Below are 19,042 nucleotides of genomic sequence, written 5' to 3' on the forward strand. Positions count from 1 at the left end.
CAGTTTGTTACAGCTAGCAAACATCTTAAGTCTGAGATTAAACGCTATTTTTGGAGACACCCCTCTTTACAGAAAACCAGAGAGCAAATATTTGGCACCAAAAATTAAGTTATTCTCTTCCTATGCATGTCTTCTGCTCTTATCTCCAGGAGATGCATTAAGTAAGAGGAACCTTTCCTGAAGATTCTTCAGCATAAGGAAGAGACTCCCAGGCTCAGAGTTTCCAGCAGAACTGCCTTCCCCATCCAGCCCTTCAGCACTGTCTAGACTGCAGCACCTAGGGCTCCAGTGGTGATTTAAAGGCCATAGACCCACATATTGCCACAGAGTCCTCAGCCCTTTTATATCACTATGCCCTGGGGCAGCACTGCCCCCCAGCCCCCGTGACACACAGTCAGCAGCCCTGACCATGCTACTTGCACTGGGTCAGCTCTGAAGGAATATATATCTTATTATAGAAGCTCACATTATCTTTTTAAATTTAATACTTAAATTCATGTATGTATGTATGTTTCAAATTTTAACTTTGTATATACAACTCCTTTCTTAGTTAACAAATCTTCTATTTATTACAGGATTGACCACAAGTATTGTTTTTGGTTTGATATCGGAGAACAGCTGACCTGGGGTGAGTGAAAGTAACCTAAATATGGTTATGACATACAATCGTACGAAGCTTTGCATTTCTTGTCTTCACTTAACTTACTAATTCATAGTTAATTGTATTTAATAGAATAAATTAAATGCAATATTCCTTCAAATAAAGGTGTCTCCCTCTCCTATTCTAATGAGTCAGTGCTCAATCAGCATCCTTAGCCACTGGTTCATTACAGAAAAACTGCTGAAATATTTAAGATTAATAGCTGGTTTTATAGCCAATTGTTCTGATAAGGTGAGCGCATGCCATAAAATACTTTAGCCCAGAACCTCTGATGTGAAATCAGCCCTAGAAATTCTGGATTCCAACAAGTGTTCCATTTACACAGTCCAGTCTTTGCTGAAGAGAAAGACTAACAAAAGCCTGAAATCCATGTCATCAGCCAATATTAACATGATTAGTTTTTAGAATTTTTACACTAAAAGGTAAGAAATCTCACTGAATACTTCCCTCCTCTTTGCCCCACATTGAAAAAAAAAAAAATCAAAGGGTATGTTACTATATATTTTTTTTAATATAACTATATATCACAACCACACTCTATTGATTATTCTCTCCTAGACAGCTACTGATTTATCTGCTCTTGAAATTACACTTCCCTCAACTGTCTGAATGCAGTTTATAATCTTAACAATGCAAAGATTTGTAATTCTTCATGAATTTAAGAAACTTAGCAGAAAGTAACCCCTCATATCATGTGGCTTAAATACATTTTACTTTTCTGCCACTCAAGTTATTTTTATCATCCAAGTGCATCATAGCTCAAAACAGAGGAAACTATTAATTACACACTGCAGTTAACATTTTGCAGACATGAACAAACAAGCTTTAGATTATGGTTCTCGACCACCAATACCTTCCCTTGCATAGGTGTGTTACTGTCTAAGCTAAGTGTTTGACCTGGGGTAGCGTTTGGCTTAGAATTTCCCAATTATGTATTTAAATTGGGAACTGCAATTTGCTCTCTTTTTATAGTTAACATTTGTAAGCTTATAAGAACAAAAGAAAACATTTATTGAATATTGAGATTTGACTGCGTATGATGTTTGACTGTGTTCATGTGCTATTTCATTGACAGTTAAGCATACAAACACTTCTTTACGTTTCTGTTTAGTGGAAAAATATAAGTGGTCTGTAAAACGCCTCATTAAAAATGAGTTCCTTCAAACACATGTCAAGTCACTTAAATTTTGAAAAATAACTTAAAGAAAAAAATTAAAAAGCATCCAAGCTCCTCCATGCTCATAACAAGAACAGCTGAAGAGAATTTTTTATTTTCAAATAACTAAGTTTGAGCTCTGAATAAGCAACAGAAACCCATTTCACCTTGATCACTAGAGGGTAGCCCTGAAAAAACAGTGGCTTAGAAAGTGTCTTCTCAACAGTAACCCTACAATATATATGATAGTCCAAGTTCAAGAACAGAGATGAAGGATTCTAAGCAACAACCATGGGACAACAGCTCTCTACAAAAGAGCCACGTGAAAAAATTCATTGAGCTACCTCATAGATACAGTAAGAGCTTAGAGAGTCTGCACCTTCATATTTAGCACCTCCCTCTCCCCAGGTTTTGGGGACTTGCTAGTTACAAAAGACACCAGAAGTACTCTCAGCACTAGTCTATACTGTGGAACATTGATTTAGTAATATACAGTAATTAGAACTTACAAGAATTAAGAACGTCAGAAGCAAATTTTGTAGTCAAAAGGGGCTATTACTGAGAGCAAAAGAAAAGGTACACTGGAGTGTGGGGAGGGAAATCTGAAGGACTAAAGTCAGGTTTGTCAGAGAGTTAAGAGCAATTGGTGAAGTTTAGTCTAGCAGCAAGGACATAATGGACAAGACTTACTGTGTTCACTTAGTCATTTTAATAGGTCAGAGTCCTGCATTTATAATTACCTCCTGATCATTAGCTTTCAGCTAATTCGGCTATAGCTCTTCCATAGTATAGAATACCTCTTTTCAGGTATTAGTTTGCTCTAGGAGTCTGTTTGCTCTCCATTTTTGAAAAGTGCCTCAAGAACCAGTTTTACATGATTGATCACTGAGAAAAAGTTAAGATAAAGTAGAACCTATGATGCTGATAGAGTACTAAACAGCACTAAAAAGGAAAGTTTTATTCATTTATTCATGCACACTGTATATTAGAGCTCTATTTCCTTAGTAGGTACTGCCTTCTTTTATATAATTAGAACTATTAATCTAAGCAGATACTTGAGCTCACTGAAATCCCAAGTCCCACAGCTATTTTTAAAACAGAAAATTTCTAGCTGTCATAAGAACACCCAAGCTTAGCCAGAGACTATGTATCTAGACTGACATGAAATTTAAAGTGACCTCATCATGTTACCTGCCAGCCCTTTTTTCTTCCCAGAGTTCCTCCAGCTTGTTAAAGATATGAAGACCTCACTAAATTCCCTCTGCTCAGGGCCTTTGGTGTATCTCCAGAGTTGTGAGGCCCCATAAACATAACCACTAATATTTACACTAAACCTGAAAAATCTGAGTTCTGGTTATCTTCTCAGATGGACTAAACATACCAATTTAAAACTAAATTTTGTAAGGGACCTTCATCTAGAGTTAATCTTTTAGGTTTCATAATCACGTAGGAAAACCGATCATTTAAGGAGGCAGTGTCAGGGTATTTCATCTTTGTAAACTGGTTTTCCCTTAGCTTGATACCCCACTTGAAAGTGAAATCTGTTTCCTTGTCATTTCTCTCATCCACTGCATGCCAGTTTCTTACTGTGATGCCATTTCATGAAACTTGGCTGATGACAAAAATCCATCCTCCTTTTAAAAAAAATAAATAAATAAATCCAAGGGGTAAAGTGTTGGCAGGGAAAAAGATATGGGAAGAAACCCCCTTCTTCACCTCAAACTAGAAGAGAAAAAGCTAATTTTAGACCTACCAACTTCAGCTGCCCTTCTGTATCCACTGGTGATGGGGTTTGCACTCACCTCTTGCAAGTGTCCCCTCTGGTTGGCTGTATGTCTTTAAACCAGTCATAGGCCTGACATCAGCAATGGTTTTGCCATCTCAGTCTCATTTGGTGCCAGTCTTTAGCTAGGCATCCTGACAGTTCAATCCCTTCCGGGAGTTTAGTGATGTCTGATTGTGGGCTTTTTCCCCTAATGGCCCAGTGTTGGGGGAAGATACTCCACTACTCTAGCTCCCAGCTGAGGAATCTTAACAATAGTCGTCATGTGCCACTGTGTCCCTCTAGGAGAAAAAAAAAAACAACACAAAAAAACAAAACAAAAAAACTATCTTCAAGGTCCCTAGGCCACTTCCCCATGGCCTTGGTCTTCAATGATATATTTCCCTTAAGCTCAGTGCTCTTCTAAGTGCAAGTCCAGTAGGCACCCAGAAGCTCTTCCTTGCTCCCAGGTTTCTATCAGCACTGAGTTCAGGCATGCATGTGGGAATTTCTGGGGGTGCATGTGTATCACTCGCTCCCACACTCACAGTGAGCCCTGCTCCCTTGCCCCCTCCAACTGGTCCTGCCCCCTCTCCAGCCAGAATCCCTGCTGCCAGCAGCCACACCTGTTTGCACTGATGCTTCCACTGTCCTACCCCTCTCTCCCCTCCTATCTGCCCTATACACCAGGGTCCTGGTTGCTATGCCTATGGGGCTCTCCTAGCCGGCCACCAGCCCTGTGCAAGCACCGGTGGCTCTCCTGATGGCACACAGGACAAGGGAGCAGTGTCCCCTCTAAGATTTTTTTATCCTTGGGTGGGTTAAAATTTCTTATGTGCAACACTAATATGGAGATAGCACGTTGATGTGCACCACTGGTACAATGAACAGTCCATGGGTCTGTAAGAAAATATATTAAAATAAAGGATAAACAACAAGCAGCAATGTGTAAGATGTTTGTTTATGTATGAAATGAAATAAAAAGAAAATGCACACTATACTTGGAGTATCTCAATTATCATCCTTTCTAACAACTCAAGCTAGTGAATGCACCAAAAGGCATATGATGCTCAACAAATTTATGAGTCAATTAGAAATACTCAAAAATTAGGCGCTCAAGGCAAGGCATGGGGGTAAGAGAGGGGTACTGAAGGCAGGGCAGGGAACTGAAACTGTGGGGGTAGGGTGCACGGTGTATAGCTGGGGGTGTGGGGTGGATAATCCTGAGGTAAAGCTGTCTCACCTGGCCACTGGGGCCAGGCCCAAATTAGAGCCCAAACACCCCCACAGAAAGGTCCATTCTTGTTGGAGCCACAGCTGCAGGGACATGCCCCCCATTTGACCCAAGGATCCCCCCACCTCTACTCAGACTGAAATCCTCTCCTCGCAAGGCCCCACAGTCCCATGTTCAGCCTGAACACCCCACTCCCTTCTCAGCCTGGGAAGGGGAGAATTACCCGTGGCAGGTGGTATTAGCTGCAGTGGATCATATCCCCTAGGCCTCCAGCCACCTGTGGAGAAATGGGGCTCAGCTGGCCAGGAGGCAGCATCAGAGCACCATGTGGTGAGTGCGGGAGTGAGGAAGGCAGAAGCTATCCCCTGCAGCTCCACAATCATTGCTCCTTCTTAATTATCCCTTATTTTAATATATTTTCTTCCACGCTTATGGACTGTTTACAATGTATATTTATAGCTAGGGTTTTGTTCGTACTGGTGGTGTATATCACACTACCTCACTATTGGTGTTGTCCCACATGGGTCAGGGAGGGGCCAGGGTGAAGGCCCAGCAGGGAAGGGGCATGGTGGCCCATGGGGTCTGTGTGGGGAAGGGGTGGGGTTGCTCATGGGGTCCCTGTGTGCGAACACATCCCTCATGTCCCCACCCTACAGTACAGGACTGTAGTTACGCATTTCGTCGCAGTTTCCTTTACTATCCATGAGCCCTTCTACATTCCTCTAGCTCCAGCAAAGAATTAAACCCTGCAGCTCCTTTGTACAGGGCCCTCCTGAGGGCCCTGATTGACTGCAGGGAAGGCAGCCACTCTAGCCCAGTGGTCTGCGATCAAAACAGAAAGAGCAGCCACTTTTTCAAATTCAGTTACAAAATCAATCCTTCAAGAGCTGCAATGTACATGAATACCAGACAGTACTTAATAAATAACATCAAACCGTACTTTTTATCACCTCTATTTTAAAAACAGCACACACTGTGATTTGTACAAGTTAGAAAGTTAAGTTACCCCCGTCTCCAGGCTTTATCCCCCATTCCACAAACCTGCCCCGCAACCCCAGGCTTAACCCTCCTCACTCCAAACGCACCCCCTCCTGTCATCAGGCTTAACTCTCCTTGAGCCCCAACCTCCCCACCCCAGCTTAAATCATGCTGAGCCCCAACCTCTTCCCCATCCCCAGGATTAACTCGCCTCAGCGCACACAGTTCTGCTGTGGTCACTGCTCGCCACTGCCTTCCCCTCCTTCTTAGAGGGCTCTGCAGCTCCAGCAGGGGCAGGCTTGGCTGCCCCTCCACCCAGTTCTCCTGCTGGCTTAGACTTCCCCCATGTGGGGCAGCTCCCCTGCCCAGCTGGCTTTCACTTCCCCAGTGCCCTGCTGCAGCTGACTGCTCAGCAGCTCCAGAGGCTGCTGCTGCTTAAACTAACAAAAACTAGATTCAATTGGTCTAACAGCAGGCCACTGAATTTAGTTTTGTTTTTTTTTTTGTTTAAGTGGCGGCAGCCTCTGGAGCTGCAAGAGGAGTCAGTGGTGGCAGTGCTCAGAGCCACAAGAGGCTCCTTAGAGCGCCACATGCAGCTCCAGAGTTGCAGGTTGCCGACTCCTGCTCTAGCCTGCTTGAATGACCTCTATACTGCTCTTTACCTTGGACAAACACAGCAAGACTTTGAGGCCTCGAGCTGGGGGGCTCTGAGCCTAGTCCACACTGTCACACTCCTCCTTCAGTATTATTTCAGTCATTGCAGATTAAAAACAATTGTGTAGTTAAAATAGTCTTGTTCAGCCTAAACCAACTATTTCTTATCACCCCACTTTTGAAATACTAACAAGGTAGATTTCACAAGTTTAATGTGAAAATTTATTCACAAGTCATTCAGGCATATAACAGATACTACTCCTTACAATGTTCTGACCACACAAGTTGTAGTGTTCACTCCAACACAAGGAAGTTTTTTAAAAGACAATGAATAGGTTAGAAATGGGATGCAGAACAAACCAGAAAATGTAATGCTTTTATATACAAATCAATTTCGCACTCTTCATTTGGATTACTACACGCAGTACTGAGCTACCCATTACAAACATAATCGTGTAGAATTAGGAGGGGTTCAGAAAAGATCTGGCAAAACTCACATAATAAAAAAATACAAGGGAGAAGACTATGACATTTTACTTTGGAAATACTTTTTTCATATACAGCGAACCCCTGAAATGCATGATTTCGAGTTGTGCTTAACTTGGCTTAATGTGAGTTAAGTGCAACTGGAAGCCACTCTGCGGCTGTCTGCCCACCAAGCTCCTCCAGCTGGGGGAAGCTGGGCAGACAGAGAGCTGCTGCTCTGGCTTCTCCTTGGCTTTCCTCAGCTGATAGAAGCCAGAGAGAAACCATGCCTGGCTCCCAGAGTGGCAGGGAGCCAGGAAACTGACCAGGATTCGTGCCTTCGTCAGTTTGCTGGCTCTCCCCCACTTTAAACAGGAAATTTGACTTAGGTGGGGATTGCAAGAACACAATGCATGTGTAAATCAGGGGTCTACTGTAATGCACATTTAGATTGTACAATTACCATAGAAAGTTAGGCCAAAAATTTCAGCAGGATTCAAAAGGGGATTGGAAATTTGTTTGGATGACAACATCAATTGGAGTTACAATGATTGATGATGATTTGGGGAGGGATATTAGGACTCATCCTTCAGGGCCTAAGTGAGTCTCTGTATGTTAGAGATCAGGATGAGAACTAAATGGGGTGGGAAGGGTATCAGATTATCGCAGATCTGTTCACTCTTGGTTCCTGCACCTTCTTTTGACGCACGTCGTACTGAACCCTGATAGAGACAGGATGCTGAAATAAATGGACCTCAGGTCTGATCGAAGATAGTAATTCCAACATTCCCACTTGCATGCTACTTGTCATTAAAGCAGTCCCAATTTGTAATGAAGACAGCAACTGGTAAAATAAAGTACTATAGCAAGACCAAAATAATTTGAAATACACTCACTTTCCATTTACATTGCACCTTCTATCCAAGGACCTGAGTAAAATAGAAATACTGAAAAAACATACTTGAGTAATGTAACTAAGTACTTCTACTTACTTTCCATCTCCACTAACATTTCTGCATCAGCATAAATCCTGATACTTGCAGTTCACACTCGATCTTTGACCTAGTGCCGCGGTATCCAACACACTGTCCACTCACGATATGTGGCAAACTGGACAGCACGCTGTGGTGAAGTAGCCCGTTAGAGCTACACAGGTGGAGCGCCTCTGCATGTGCACTCCACTACTGGCTGGGACTAGCGCATGGTGGCAGCAGTGGCTCCTCCTGTGACTTGGGGCAGCAGGGTTCACAGGGTGTGCATGTGGGGGGCCTTGTACAACACAGCTCCAATGGGTCACCAGCAGTTTGCATGGTGAGGGAGGGTTAGGGTGCCTGGGGGACTGCTAAATTTCTTTTGGACACCACTGACCTAGTGGCTCACAATAAAGGTTACAATTTAATCATGGGTACTTTTAGTTTAAAAAAGAAAGTTAGACAAAAAACAAACAACAACAAAAAAATCATGGCTGAATGTATCTTTGGGCGAGGGGAGCATGGCAGCCTGTGACACCAGCTGTGGGCAGTGGGAAGAAGGGGTGCATCCCTAGATGGCCCATGGCTCCTCCGGCCACTGCGGTGGCGGGAGTTTGGGGTGGACCAGCAGCTACTCCAGGCACCTGCAGGATCACTGCTTGCATGCTCCCAGGGAGCACAAGCTCCTGGCTTCAGAGCTGCTCCAGCAGCAGCAGGTGTGGCTACTCCTGGGGCCAGCTGCTTGGGCAGCACTGGGGTTGGCCACAGTCTGCTGCAGAGGGTCATGGAGATCACAAAAAGTCACAGAATCCATGACTTCCACAACCTCCATGATAAACAGTGTTCTACTCACGAAAGTCCAGGTTTATGCTCAAGATGAAAACTATGTCACAAATTCGCTAACATTAAATTAAAATTGGATATCCTACACTCATCCCACTTCCTTAGTTACTGGGGCCTAAACGACACCATAATTCTGCCTCTACTATTCTCTCCCCCTAATTAAACGAAAAAAATACCTTACATTTCTTCTTACTTGGCTTTGACATAAGAACAATCCCCTGACCTGTCTTTTCTTGGGGCAGAGTTCCTACCAGATGTCCAGGTTGTATGTTTCATGTCATAAATTCGCTAGACAGAAAAACAAGAAGATCAGGATAAGATATCCTGAATGACAGTCAGGAACTCACCACAGTGGTTAGTAGCAGATACGTTTCCATTGTAGTTGTATCAGACTTAATGTGGAGCAGCAGGGCATGTCAGTGGCATATTATTATGTGTGCTGTCCAAGTGTGGAGGAGTCTCAGTCATGGACCAGAACTCCATTGTGCTATGCACTGTACTAATAGAGGAAAAGCGAAAAGATTGTCAACTCTTTGTGACGATACTATCTGAGGTCTGGTCCATGCCTAAAAGTAAGACAACAAATTATAGTGCATAAATGTGTTAAAAATTCTGTCACTCAGGGAGGAGTTCCTACAGTGATGTGAAAACCCATTCTTTTACTGTAGGAAGCAGCTACATATCTCCTGAGGTCCCTTCCCGCCCTAGGATTCTATGATACAATGCTATAGCAACACAACTATGCACTGCAGCCGTGCCACTGTAGTACTTGTAATTTAGGCTAGGGATGTTAAAGTGTAACTAGTTAACTGGTAAACCTCATCCTAAGTAGACAAGGCTTACAGGTTACAATTAACCAGTAAGTGCTAGAGCAGCCCTCCACCCAGCATGGGGTTGCTCCAGCTCCACAAAGCCACCGTGGGCGCTCCAGCCTTGTTGGAATAGTCCCATCCATGGTGGCCCAGGAGGAGAGGGGGGTTGGGAAGTTGGAGGGATGGCCAAGCTGGAGTGGTGCCACTGCAGCAGACCAGGACTGCTCCAGCCCAGCTGGAGTGCCCACAGTTTGTGGTCACCCAGGCTGTGGCTCACTTCCAGCTGCTAATGTGGTGTACCACATCCTCTCTGACTGAATTGACCTTGTGAACTCTGGCCGTCCTCGTGATTGGCACTCCCTCCTTTTCATGAGCCTGTATAATTAGGCCTGACTCTGAAATCTCCCCTACATTGCATCTGACAAAGCGGGTCTTTGCCCACGAATGCTTATGCTCCAAACTATCTGTTAGTCTATAAGGTGCCACAGGACTTCTCGGTTTTGCAGATACAGATTAACATAGCTACCCCTCTTGATACACAGCAAGCTGCTTTACTCTACAGGCTCTGAAAGCAATATAAGGGTAAACAACAGATTTAGGCAACATCTACACTACCAGGGGCCGGGGGGGGTGGGAATCAATTTAAGATGTGCACCTTCAGAAACTCTCTTGTCAACTTCCCTTATTCCTAACTGTGAGGAGTACTAGGGTCAATGGTGGAGCCCTGATCATTTGATTTATTATTAGGATTAATGGTGGAGCCCTGAACATTTGATTTAGCATGGCCCTCAGAAGGCATGCTAAATCAAACCCTGGAAGACCTATCGTCATCATGTCCACCTTATGGTAAGTGTATTGGTTTTTACCTACGAGGGCAACAAGAATTAGATCAACACAAAGTCCCCCTGAAATTAACAAAGGATGTAACAAAACTGCTATGACCCCCGATCCTGTTAAGAAGCAACATGCTCTTCTAGTGGCTAAAGGTTTAGAAACAGGAACTCCCAAATTCTAATTCTCAGCTCTTCCATTGACCTGCTATGGAACTTCCGAGCACTAACGGGCCAGAAAAGAATTAAAGCAGTTTCTGAAGCAGCACTGAACACAGTTCCCCTTTGGCTACATCTGCAACTAAACTGTATCCTGCATCAGCTCAATTTTATCTCTTGCTGTCACCTGCTGCCAACATCACACACGCTATTTCCCTTGTATAAACAAACCTTCGACTCCTTGGTGCCTCAGTTTCCCTCACCATAAGGCTCACTTGGGCCTTGTGAAGGTTAGTGGTTGTACAAGGTTGAACTTTATCCAGACGGTTGTGCATCTACAAAGCACCATTACCATGGGGAGCTGCAAGCAATCCTCCTCCAACCCAGCCTGGCGTTCCCGTTCCACGGGGGAGGAGGAAGAACCGCTCCCAGAGCCCATAAACCATCAATACCCCCCACTGGTACACGCAAAGCGCGGAGAGCCCCGTCACTGCGAGGAGAGCTACAGCCCCGATTCAACGCCCACTGTTCCCACCAAGTTCTCCTCGCTGCCCATACGACCTCTCTTCCCCGCCAGCCCCCGGCCACCCGCGCCCCTCCACGCAGCCCCTCCTCTGGCCACCGCCCCTCCCGACTAAGGATCCTGCCTCTCCCCTCACCAGCCGCCGCCGTATAGCCCCTTCCGACCCTCCCCCAGGACCCCAACGCTCAGCTCCAGGCCGGTTCGCCGGCAAGGCCCGGCGCGGCCGCAGTCACCTTCTGTATCCGCTTCAGCGCCATGGCGGAGACGCGCTCCGGCTCGAGGCTGGGGCAGCGGCTGCTCCCGGAGCTGGGCGCACGCAGTCGCTCCGGGCGGCGGCCGGGCTCTCGCAGGGCGGGAGGGCCGGGACCGCGGCCGGGGCCTCTGCGCTTTCACTCGCTGGTTCTTTTGTTTCCGCTTTCACTTACACACGCAGCCCCGCGCCCCCTGCATTGTGGGAAATGTAGTCTGGGGGGAGGGGCGCAGCTATCCCTACAGTCCCGCGGGGCTGCCTGAGGGGCCGTGGCACCGTGTGCCCGCTGCAGCCCGGGGCTGGGCCCTACAGCCTCGGGTAAGAGCCGAATGAAAGTCGGAAATGTCTTACAGGCCGTGTGGTAGCTTTGCCCTGTGCTAGTGTCTGTAAGGGGTGCAGTGCAGGGGGCTCAGGGCAGGGGTTGTGGTGTGGGGGGGACTGGGGCAAGGAGGGGGCTGTGGGGGGGTGCAGGAGTTAGGGCAGTGGCTTTAGGGTGTGAGGGCTCAGGGCGGGGGTGGCCTGTGACGGTGCAGGAACAAGGATTGGGGGCAATGATCCCTCTAATCTTTTTCACCCTGTGGGGATTTTTTCCATCCACATGCAGAATAAATAAATGTTCATGCGCAGCAAGGCCTGTCCAAGGGCGCTCCAGCAGGAGACGCAAACAACCCAACTGTGGGCAGCATCTGAATTTCTCTTGAGCAGCCACAAAGTGCACAGCTTACAGGGAACACTGGGTGGAGGCATGCGAGGAAGGGCTCAGAGCAGTCGGGTGGGGTGTGCTCGATGCAGAGGGTTGCTGTGTTTGGGGTTAGGCTGTAAGAGGAAGAGCTCAGGACAGGCCCGGGGGTATGTGCGTGTAATGTGGGGGGCATGGGGAGAGTAGGAGCAAGGGCATGATTTAGGACTACTTGCTGTTCCCCTTCATTGGTGGGAAGCTCACAGCGTGGGTCACTCATTCCTTACCCCTTTCCCATCTCCAGCTAGTAGGGAGAGGAATGCATGCACACTGTGCACTTTCCTCCCACTACCTGACAGGAAGGGGAACAGCAAGCAGCGTTCCATATGAATCTCAGGGAGTCAGTGGGGCTTCGGCCGCCTCCTGGTCCCTAAATGGTGCTGGCGGAGGAGGCCCGGAGGCTAGGGCAGTCCCAGACTGGTGGAGGTGTGTGGCGTTAGCCAGTCCCTTTAACCTAGCTGGCTGCCTGCTGCTTAGCACAGAAGGCTACAGGAGCCCCAAAAGCCATTCTGGGAGTATGCCGTGCCTTCCTCTGCAGTTGAGCGCTCCAGCACACTGGTTCTGGAGCAGTGTACAGGGGCACACCAGCTTACTTTCACCTCTGGCTGGGATTAAGGCAAGAGGCAAATTCAAAACTAAAGATACGTCCACTTCATGGTCATTTCTCCACCATACAGATGTGCAAGGATGGAGAGTGCATACAACTTTGATCACATCCCCATCAAATACCTTGGGCACTGAAGTTGTAGTTTAGCCCTGTCAAATGTCCCCTGTGTAGACATAACTAAAGGAGGCTATGAGTAATTCAAAGACCAACCTGCACTACTTGAACACTGTCCCATTATGAACCAGCCTATGAAAGAAGCAATGCAAGCACACTTCTTTGCTTTCAGAAACATTAATATTTAGACATTTTTCTGTTTGAAGATATGATTATTATTTGTATTCTAACAGCACCCACAACGTATGAAGATATAATTTAAGAAAACCATTTAGTGATTAATCAGTGGAAACTTTTACCAAAGATTGTGATAGATTCTATATCACTGACAATTTTTAAATGAAGATTGGGTATTTTACAAGAAGACAAGCCCAAAAATTACTTTAAGGAAGTTCTCTGACCTGTGTTACATGACTATATTATATGATCATAATGGTCACTTCTGGCCATAAAATCTATGAAAACACATTTTCTCCCATCTTTTGACAGTTTGTGGAGTTAAATAACTAAGTATGAACAAAAACAAAGAATCTTAATTGTCTACATCTCTCAGCTAGTTACATGTTTCGTTACATGTGAGGTAATAACCTCACTTGTTCTCCAACTGTGAATAGATTACCTCAGACGAAACAGAGTAGGATAGATCTTAAATTCTAATTTAAACAAAAAACAGAAAATAACTTCAAATTTTAGTAGGTCTTTGTACATAATAAGGAAATAAAATGTTATTTTTATTTGAACGTCATCTTTAAGCCTTGGCCAAGCTACACAAATATATGGTAGTTTTGGAAACAAGTCAGTTTAGTACAGTTCAAAGCATAAATCAGCCTGGGAAGTAGTTACACTCTTTTTACACCAATATTAGAAGGGGAGCTCTAAAGAGGATGGAGAAAAAATGTTTGCAGTGGTGACGGACAGAAGAACAAGGAGCAGTTGTCTGAAGTTACAGAAGTTGGTTGGATATTTGGAAAAATTACTTCACCAAGAGGGTGGTGAAGGACTGGAATGCGTTACTGAGAGTGGTGGTAGAATCTCCATCCCTAGAGGTTTTTAAGTCCCAGCTTGACAAAGTCCTGGCTAGGATGACTTAGTTGGGGTTGATCCTGCTGGAAGCAGGGGACTGGACTTGATGACCTCCTGAGGTCCCTTCCAGCCCTAAGATTCTATGAACCCTGATTCAGTTCTCCCAAGGAACTGGAAGTACCCACAGGCTCTGTAAGGCCTAGAAAAAGCAGGACAAGCAGGTGCACAGGATCACAAAACCTCTCAAATTTGGTCTGGCCACCCCACCATGACTGACAAGTAACCAGGCCAAATGTGAGCAAGAAGTATTGCAATTTGACACACAAGGGCACAGAGCCACTCGTATTTGGCATGACCCTTTCTTCATCACGTGTGCTGTACTCAGGGGCTTCAGGCGTCCTGCTGCATCTCTAATGTAAACCACAGAACCTCTGAAAAACACTAACAAATGGATCAATTAAACAACCAATGAGAATTGTTGACATGCTTGGCCTCCCTCAGGATTTGTTGCCAATTCTTTTAATTTTAGCATTAAGTATCCTGACATTTGATGCTTTTTGTGATACCCTAGCTCACTCATGCAAGTGATTGCATGAGAATTTCCTAGGCCTCAGAATTGCAGAAAAAAAGCTTGAAATATTAGCTACATACTCTGAATTCCAAAAAACTTCTAGAAGGCAAGGAAAAAAAAGTTTTATTAATTAAACTCATGATTTTTTTAACCAATCTCATCAATTTGAACACATGAGGCTGCAATTTTGTTGTGCCGCTGAATGATTACACACAAAAACTGCAATTTAGTTGTAGAGGAAGTGATGATTGGCTGAGTTCCCTGTGATGTCACCATGACAGCCCCCATTAAATTACCTGTGATACCCACAGCTTATATTACCTAGGCAATTAGATGCAATTTTTAATAACTTGCTTAATTACAACCAAATTTCACCAACTATAGCCAATAATAAAGATTTCAATTAATTTTACCTGAATGGTAAGATTGAATGACTGCATTGTTTTGTTAGTAAGGTCACTGAGAAATATTACATGCTGAGAAAGAAATAGTTCTTCAAGGATCTAGTTGCTGGTTAAATCTGAACCATCAAATTTACTTGTAACTTCTCAGAGGATTTATTCTCCATCCATGAAGCAAGAGCTGCTAGATGGGGAAAGGTATGCTGTATTTTCCATACCCCTCAGAACTCCACCTTAATGATGGAATTGCAGTCAACACCTTGATAACAAGGAACATAAAATTGCATTGCATGTCAAGTCCCATGGCAAAAGTGTTCTATTAAACTCTTCAGAAGAGACCCCAGAGGCAACCCAGCACAGCTATTTAACATAATCATAGTTTTGAATAACCAAAATATCTAGCCAATCGCTTGACCTCCCCTGTTGAAAGATGTTATCTGGTCTCATAAGCTCCTTTGTCAGTATTATACTGTCTATATATATAGCAAGCTGAGCTCCTGGGTTGTCTTTGTATCTCAGTATGGAAAAAATGGGGTTGAGCTTGACAACCGGTACTGTAGGTTAGGTGAGGTTAGTAAACCTCTGGACCAGCAATTGCTAAAATTGCTGCATTTGCTGAAAGGGTACATTCTGTGCTTCCTGATCTACTCCCATCAGTTGCTGTTGTCTGTTGCTGAGCCAGTCACTTAAGGCACCCTTTTCCCTTTCCCCCTTGTAAACTTATTTTGGTCCTAAGTGTGGCAGAGCCCAGTTTCAAATAATCTTTTACAGAAAAAAATAAAGCAAAACACTTGAAAAGAGAAAACAAAGCCTCTTATAAAAAAGACTTGTTGACTGTCCTTTGGACAATTCACATAATACAAACTCCTTCCAACGACAACTTTAATGCTCGGCTCCTTGCTTAGAATTCACAACAAAAGGGATTTAAAATCTCTCTTTCAGTGACAGAAAAACAAAATTGTTCTTCCCATTGCTGCTTACCTCATGTAAGGTGGTTCCGTTAAGCGTATTCGAATTTCTCCCCTTAAATTCTTAAGAAGATTCCTCTGGATTCATGCGTTCTCTATTAGGTGGGGCTGAACGAAGGTCACGAGTGCTTCCTTTTGGGCCCAAACTATGATATCCATGACAGGAAGGTTATGGATCCATTCCTGGGGAAGATACATAGTACAGTCATATCCTGAGATACGCCCATTCAGGTTATGAGAATTTGACTTTACAAGGAGTTTCATTTAATACCCCTACTTCGGCTTATGAGGTATTTCTTCACATTTATGAGGACTGATTTGGATTTCGCGCGCCTCAGTGGGATGCAGCCGCCCTGCAGCAGGAGAAAGGCTGCAGCTCCAGGCAAGAGCTGCCTGCAGCTGCTCCCCCGCAGCGCATGTCACTGCAGCGCCCAGTGGTGGTTTCCCAGAGCCCTCAGCCGGCCACAGTGGGCGCCAACCTCCAGAGCCGGGAGAGGAGGGGACAGCACCCATCTGTGGAGCCGCTACCCTGGGGCACCTCAGCCCAACCCCACCTTTACCTTGACACTGCTTTGGCTGGTCTGGGTCTCTGCCTCGGCGCTGCAGCAGCAGCACGCCCCAGCCTGGCCAGCGACTGCAGGCTCCTGCGCTCCTGGCGGCGTGGGTCGGGGCCAGGCAGAGGCTGGCGGCTTTGGTAGGTGAGCAGCGAGGGGATGGAGTCAGCCGCGTCAGTCTTGACAAAGAGGCCATGCAGGGGGGCAGCGGTGTGGTGCGGGGAGCTAGACTCGTCCGAGTCCCGCCAGTAGATCACACTGCTCTGCGAGACGTGGATGCTGGGCCCACAGCCTATCCCGGCCCCACCGCTGCTACTCGCCCCCACAAGTAGCTAGGGGGCCACCGCTGCCCTGCCCAGTTGTGCCTCTGGTGCCGCTCGCTGCCTGAGGCGTTCTGTCCCATTTAGCACCTGGCTTGCCTGCCACTGCCGCGCTGGCTGCCGCTGGTAGGGCCTCTCTGCCGTGGAGCCCCGTACAAGCAAGGCATCACCCCTCGCCAGTCGGGAGCCCCTGTGTCTGCCTAGCTCCCCCTGCGGCCCGCCCCTGGTGCTTCCCCCTCCCTGCTTAACCTAAGCTGCGCTCAGGCCGGGCTGCCTCCCCGTGCCCTGTTTTGCCCTGCCCATCCCCTTGCACTGGCCCCACTTCTGCACCCATGGGCAACTACCTGGCCTTGCGCTCCCCTCCCAGGCACTCTTCGATTTCTGTTCCCCTTGCAGCCCTGTCTCTGCAGCTGGGACAGTCCCCCAAAAGCAGGTAAACAGCCATATTATAGAGTAATTAGTAAAGGGAAAATGCCTTGTTAGGTTGTGTTATGATAACTAATGTTAACTATTGAAGTAATTGTGTTAATTTTAATGGGATTTTGTGTTGTTTTAGCATAAATGGGTGTAAATTTTGTGGCTCAGGAACGAATAAAATTTTTTCACATTGAAATTAATGGTAATTACGTTTTTGACTTCTGAGAATTCGCCCTAAGAGGGGTTTTTCGGGAACACATTACCCTCGTAAGGCGGGAGAAGCCTGTACCTCATTAAAAAAAAAGACTGTCTTTCAGTGCCTATGACTTCCTTTTTCTGAGGGAAGATTTCTGCACATCCTATGCGCTTCAGACAAGGCTGAAGGAAAGAACAATAGTGCTGATATTTCTTTGGGTAGTCACTTGTACCTCAAGGACAGTTCAGGTCAAATCCATTTCTACAAGATGGGATGATTAATTAAAGTTTGTCTAACATTTACTGCCCTGCTAAGTATTATTATTATCATCATCAGTATTATTGATAATACCCATTAATTGCAAGGCTATAACACTACATCTTTCCATCATGGCCACATCTACACAAGAACCTCTGTCAACAGATGTCACTGTCGGAAAAAATTTCCCAACAGTACCTCTGTTGACAGATCGCATCTACAGAGAAAAGCAGATTGGAACAGTGATCCACTCCCTTGACAGACAGCGGCCACACGCTCTAGCCGCTCTGCCGACAGAACCGGTCCCGTAACCCTGGAAGGCAGGCAAGCGTGGAGGGAAAGCTCTTCCGGGATCGCTGGCCCCACATGCCCTTAAAGGTCCCCCCTACTCACACTCCCTGCCCACACTGAAGTTTGCCTACCTCACTGAGGGGAAGCAAAGCTGCCGCAGGGCTTGCTTGCTGTTAGAAGGAGATCCAGTTCCTTCCAAACCTGACATGCCAGAGCAGCGCCTGGGCTTGCTCTGGATCAAGTACCAGCTCCTGTTGGCCTTGCCACCAATTATCATCAGTCTGTTCCACTGCATCTGGGGGGAAGACACACACAAGCAGCCTGTAGAACAGGCCCATCGTGCCCCAGTGCCCCAGCTGCCCTCGCCCCTTGGGTGCCCAGACGGGTCTGAGGCAATGGGGTGACAACAGTGGACCCAGAACTTGTGGATACACAAGGAGATATTCCTTGAATTGTGCACCTGACTCACCCCTGGCTTCCAACAACACGACACCAGCATGCGGCCCGCTACCTGCCTCAAGAAGTGGGTCACGATTGCCCCATGGAAGCTGGCAATCCCCGACAGCTACAGCTTTACAGACCATCAATTCAGTATCAGGAGGTCCACCATGTGGATGACATGGCATTGGAGGGGCTGGAGGACAGGGCAATGATGAAGGTGCCCTGGCTTAAGTTGGGGTGGAGGGTGGGTTCTTGTCTGGCTGTGGCAGGGATCTTGGCTCCTGGGCCATCATGATGCAGGTAAGGCACCCTTGTGCTGTAGGGTTTGTAAAGAGAGAGGCAGAGGGGTGGGAGGGGGCAGGGGATGAGGGGGAGAGTGAATGGAAGGGGGAAGGGGGTGGAGAGGGGATTGGACTGAGGGCTGCAGGTCTTGCTGGAACCCAGAGGCACTCTCCCCACCCAGACCCTCACAGGTGTGTTTGGTCTTCTCCTCTTGCAGGTGGTGCCATCAACGCCATCCTGCTGTGGAGGCCCATCCAGATCACTGATGTGGACACCCTCATGGCTGGCTTTGAATGCTACAGTTTCTCCAGTTGCTTCGGGTTGCTGGGTGGGACCCACATCCTCATCCGGGCTCTGGACCACAACATGTCACAATATATAAATAGGACAGGCTACCACTCCGTGGTCATGCAGGCCCTTGTGGATAACCGCAGACAGTTCCTCCCACAATGCCAGGTGTTCCAGAACTCCAGCCCATTCTGGAGGATGGCGGTGGGCACATGCATCCCCCCCACCGGGAGCTGGTTCTCAGGGACACACAGATGCCCCTGTGGATAGTGGG

At 46.5% G+C, this 19,042-nt stretch overlaps 1 protein-coding gene across 7 annotated transcripts in view; it reads right to left on the reverse strand.

Moving 5' to 3' along the window:
* The window catches only part of UBE2D1 (ubiquitin conjugating enzyme E2 D1), a 40,405-nt gene that overhangs the window by 19,611 nt on the left and 1,752 nt on the right, over window positions 1-19,042 (reverse strand). For 2 of the 7 annotated variants that reach the window (XM_075000315.1, XM_075000313.1), the window contains exon 1: window positions 9,072-9,192. In XM_075000315.1, the coding sequence (XP_074856416.1) occupies window positions 9,072-9,101 (30 nt within the window). In that variant the 5' untranslated portion in view covers window positions 9,102-9,192. Of the gene's footprint in view, window positions 1-9,071; window positions 9,193-11,281; window positions 11,456-15,734; window positions 15,905-16,281; window positions 17,609-17,888; window positions 18,000-19,042 lie in introns of those variants that run through there. The other 5 variants (XM_075000319.1, XM_075000317.1, XM_075000316.1 and 2 more) reach the window with 5 other exon arrangements.

The sequence above is a fragment of the Carettochelys insculpta genome, chromosome 7, assembly GCF_033958435.1.
Source record: "Carettochelys insculpta isolate YL-2023 chromosome 7, ASM3395843v1, whole genome shotgun sequence".
NCBI lineage: Eukaryota > Metazoa > Chordata > Testudines > Carettochelyidae > Carettochelys > Carettochelys insculpta.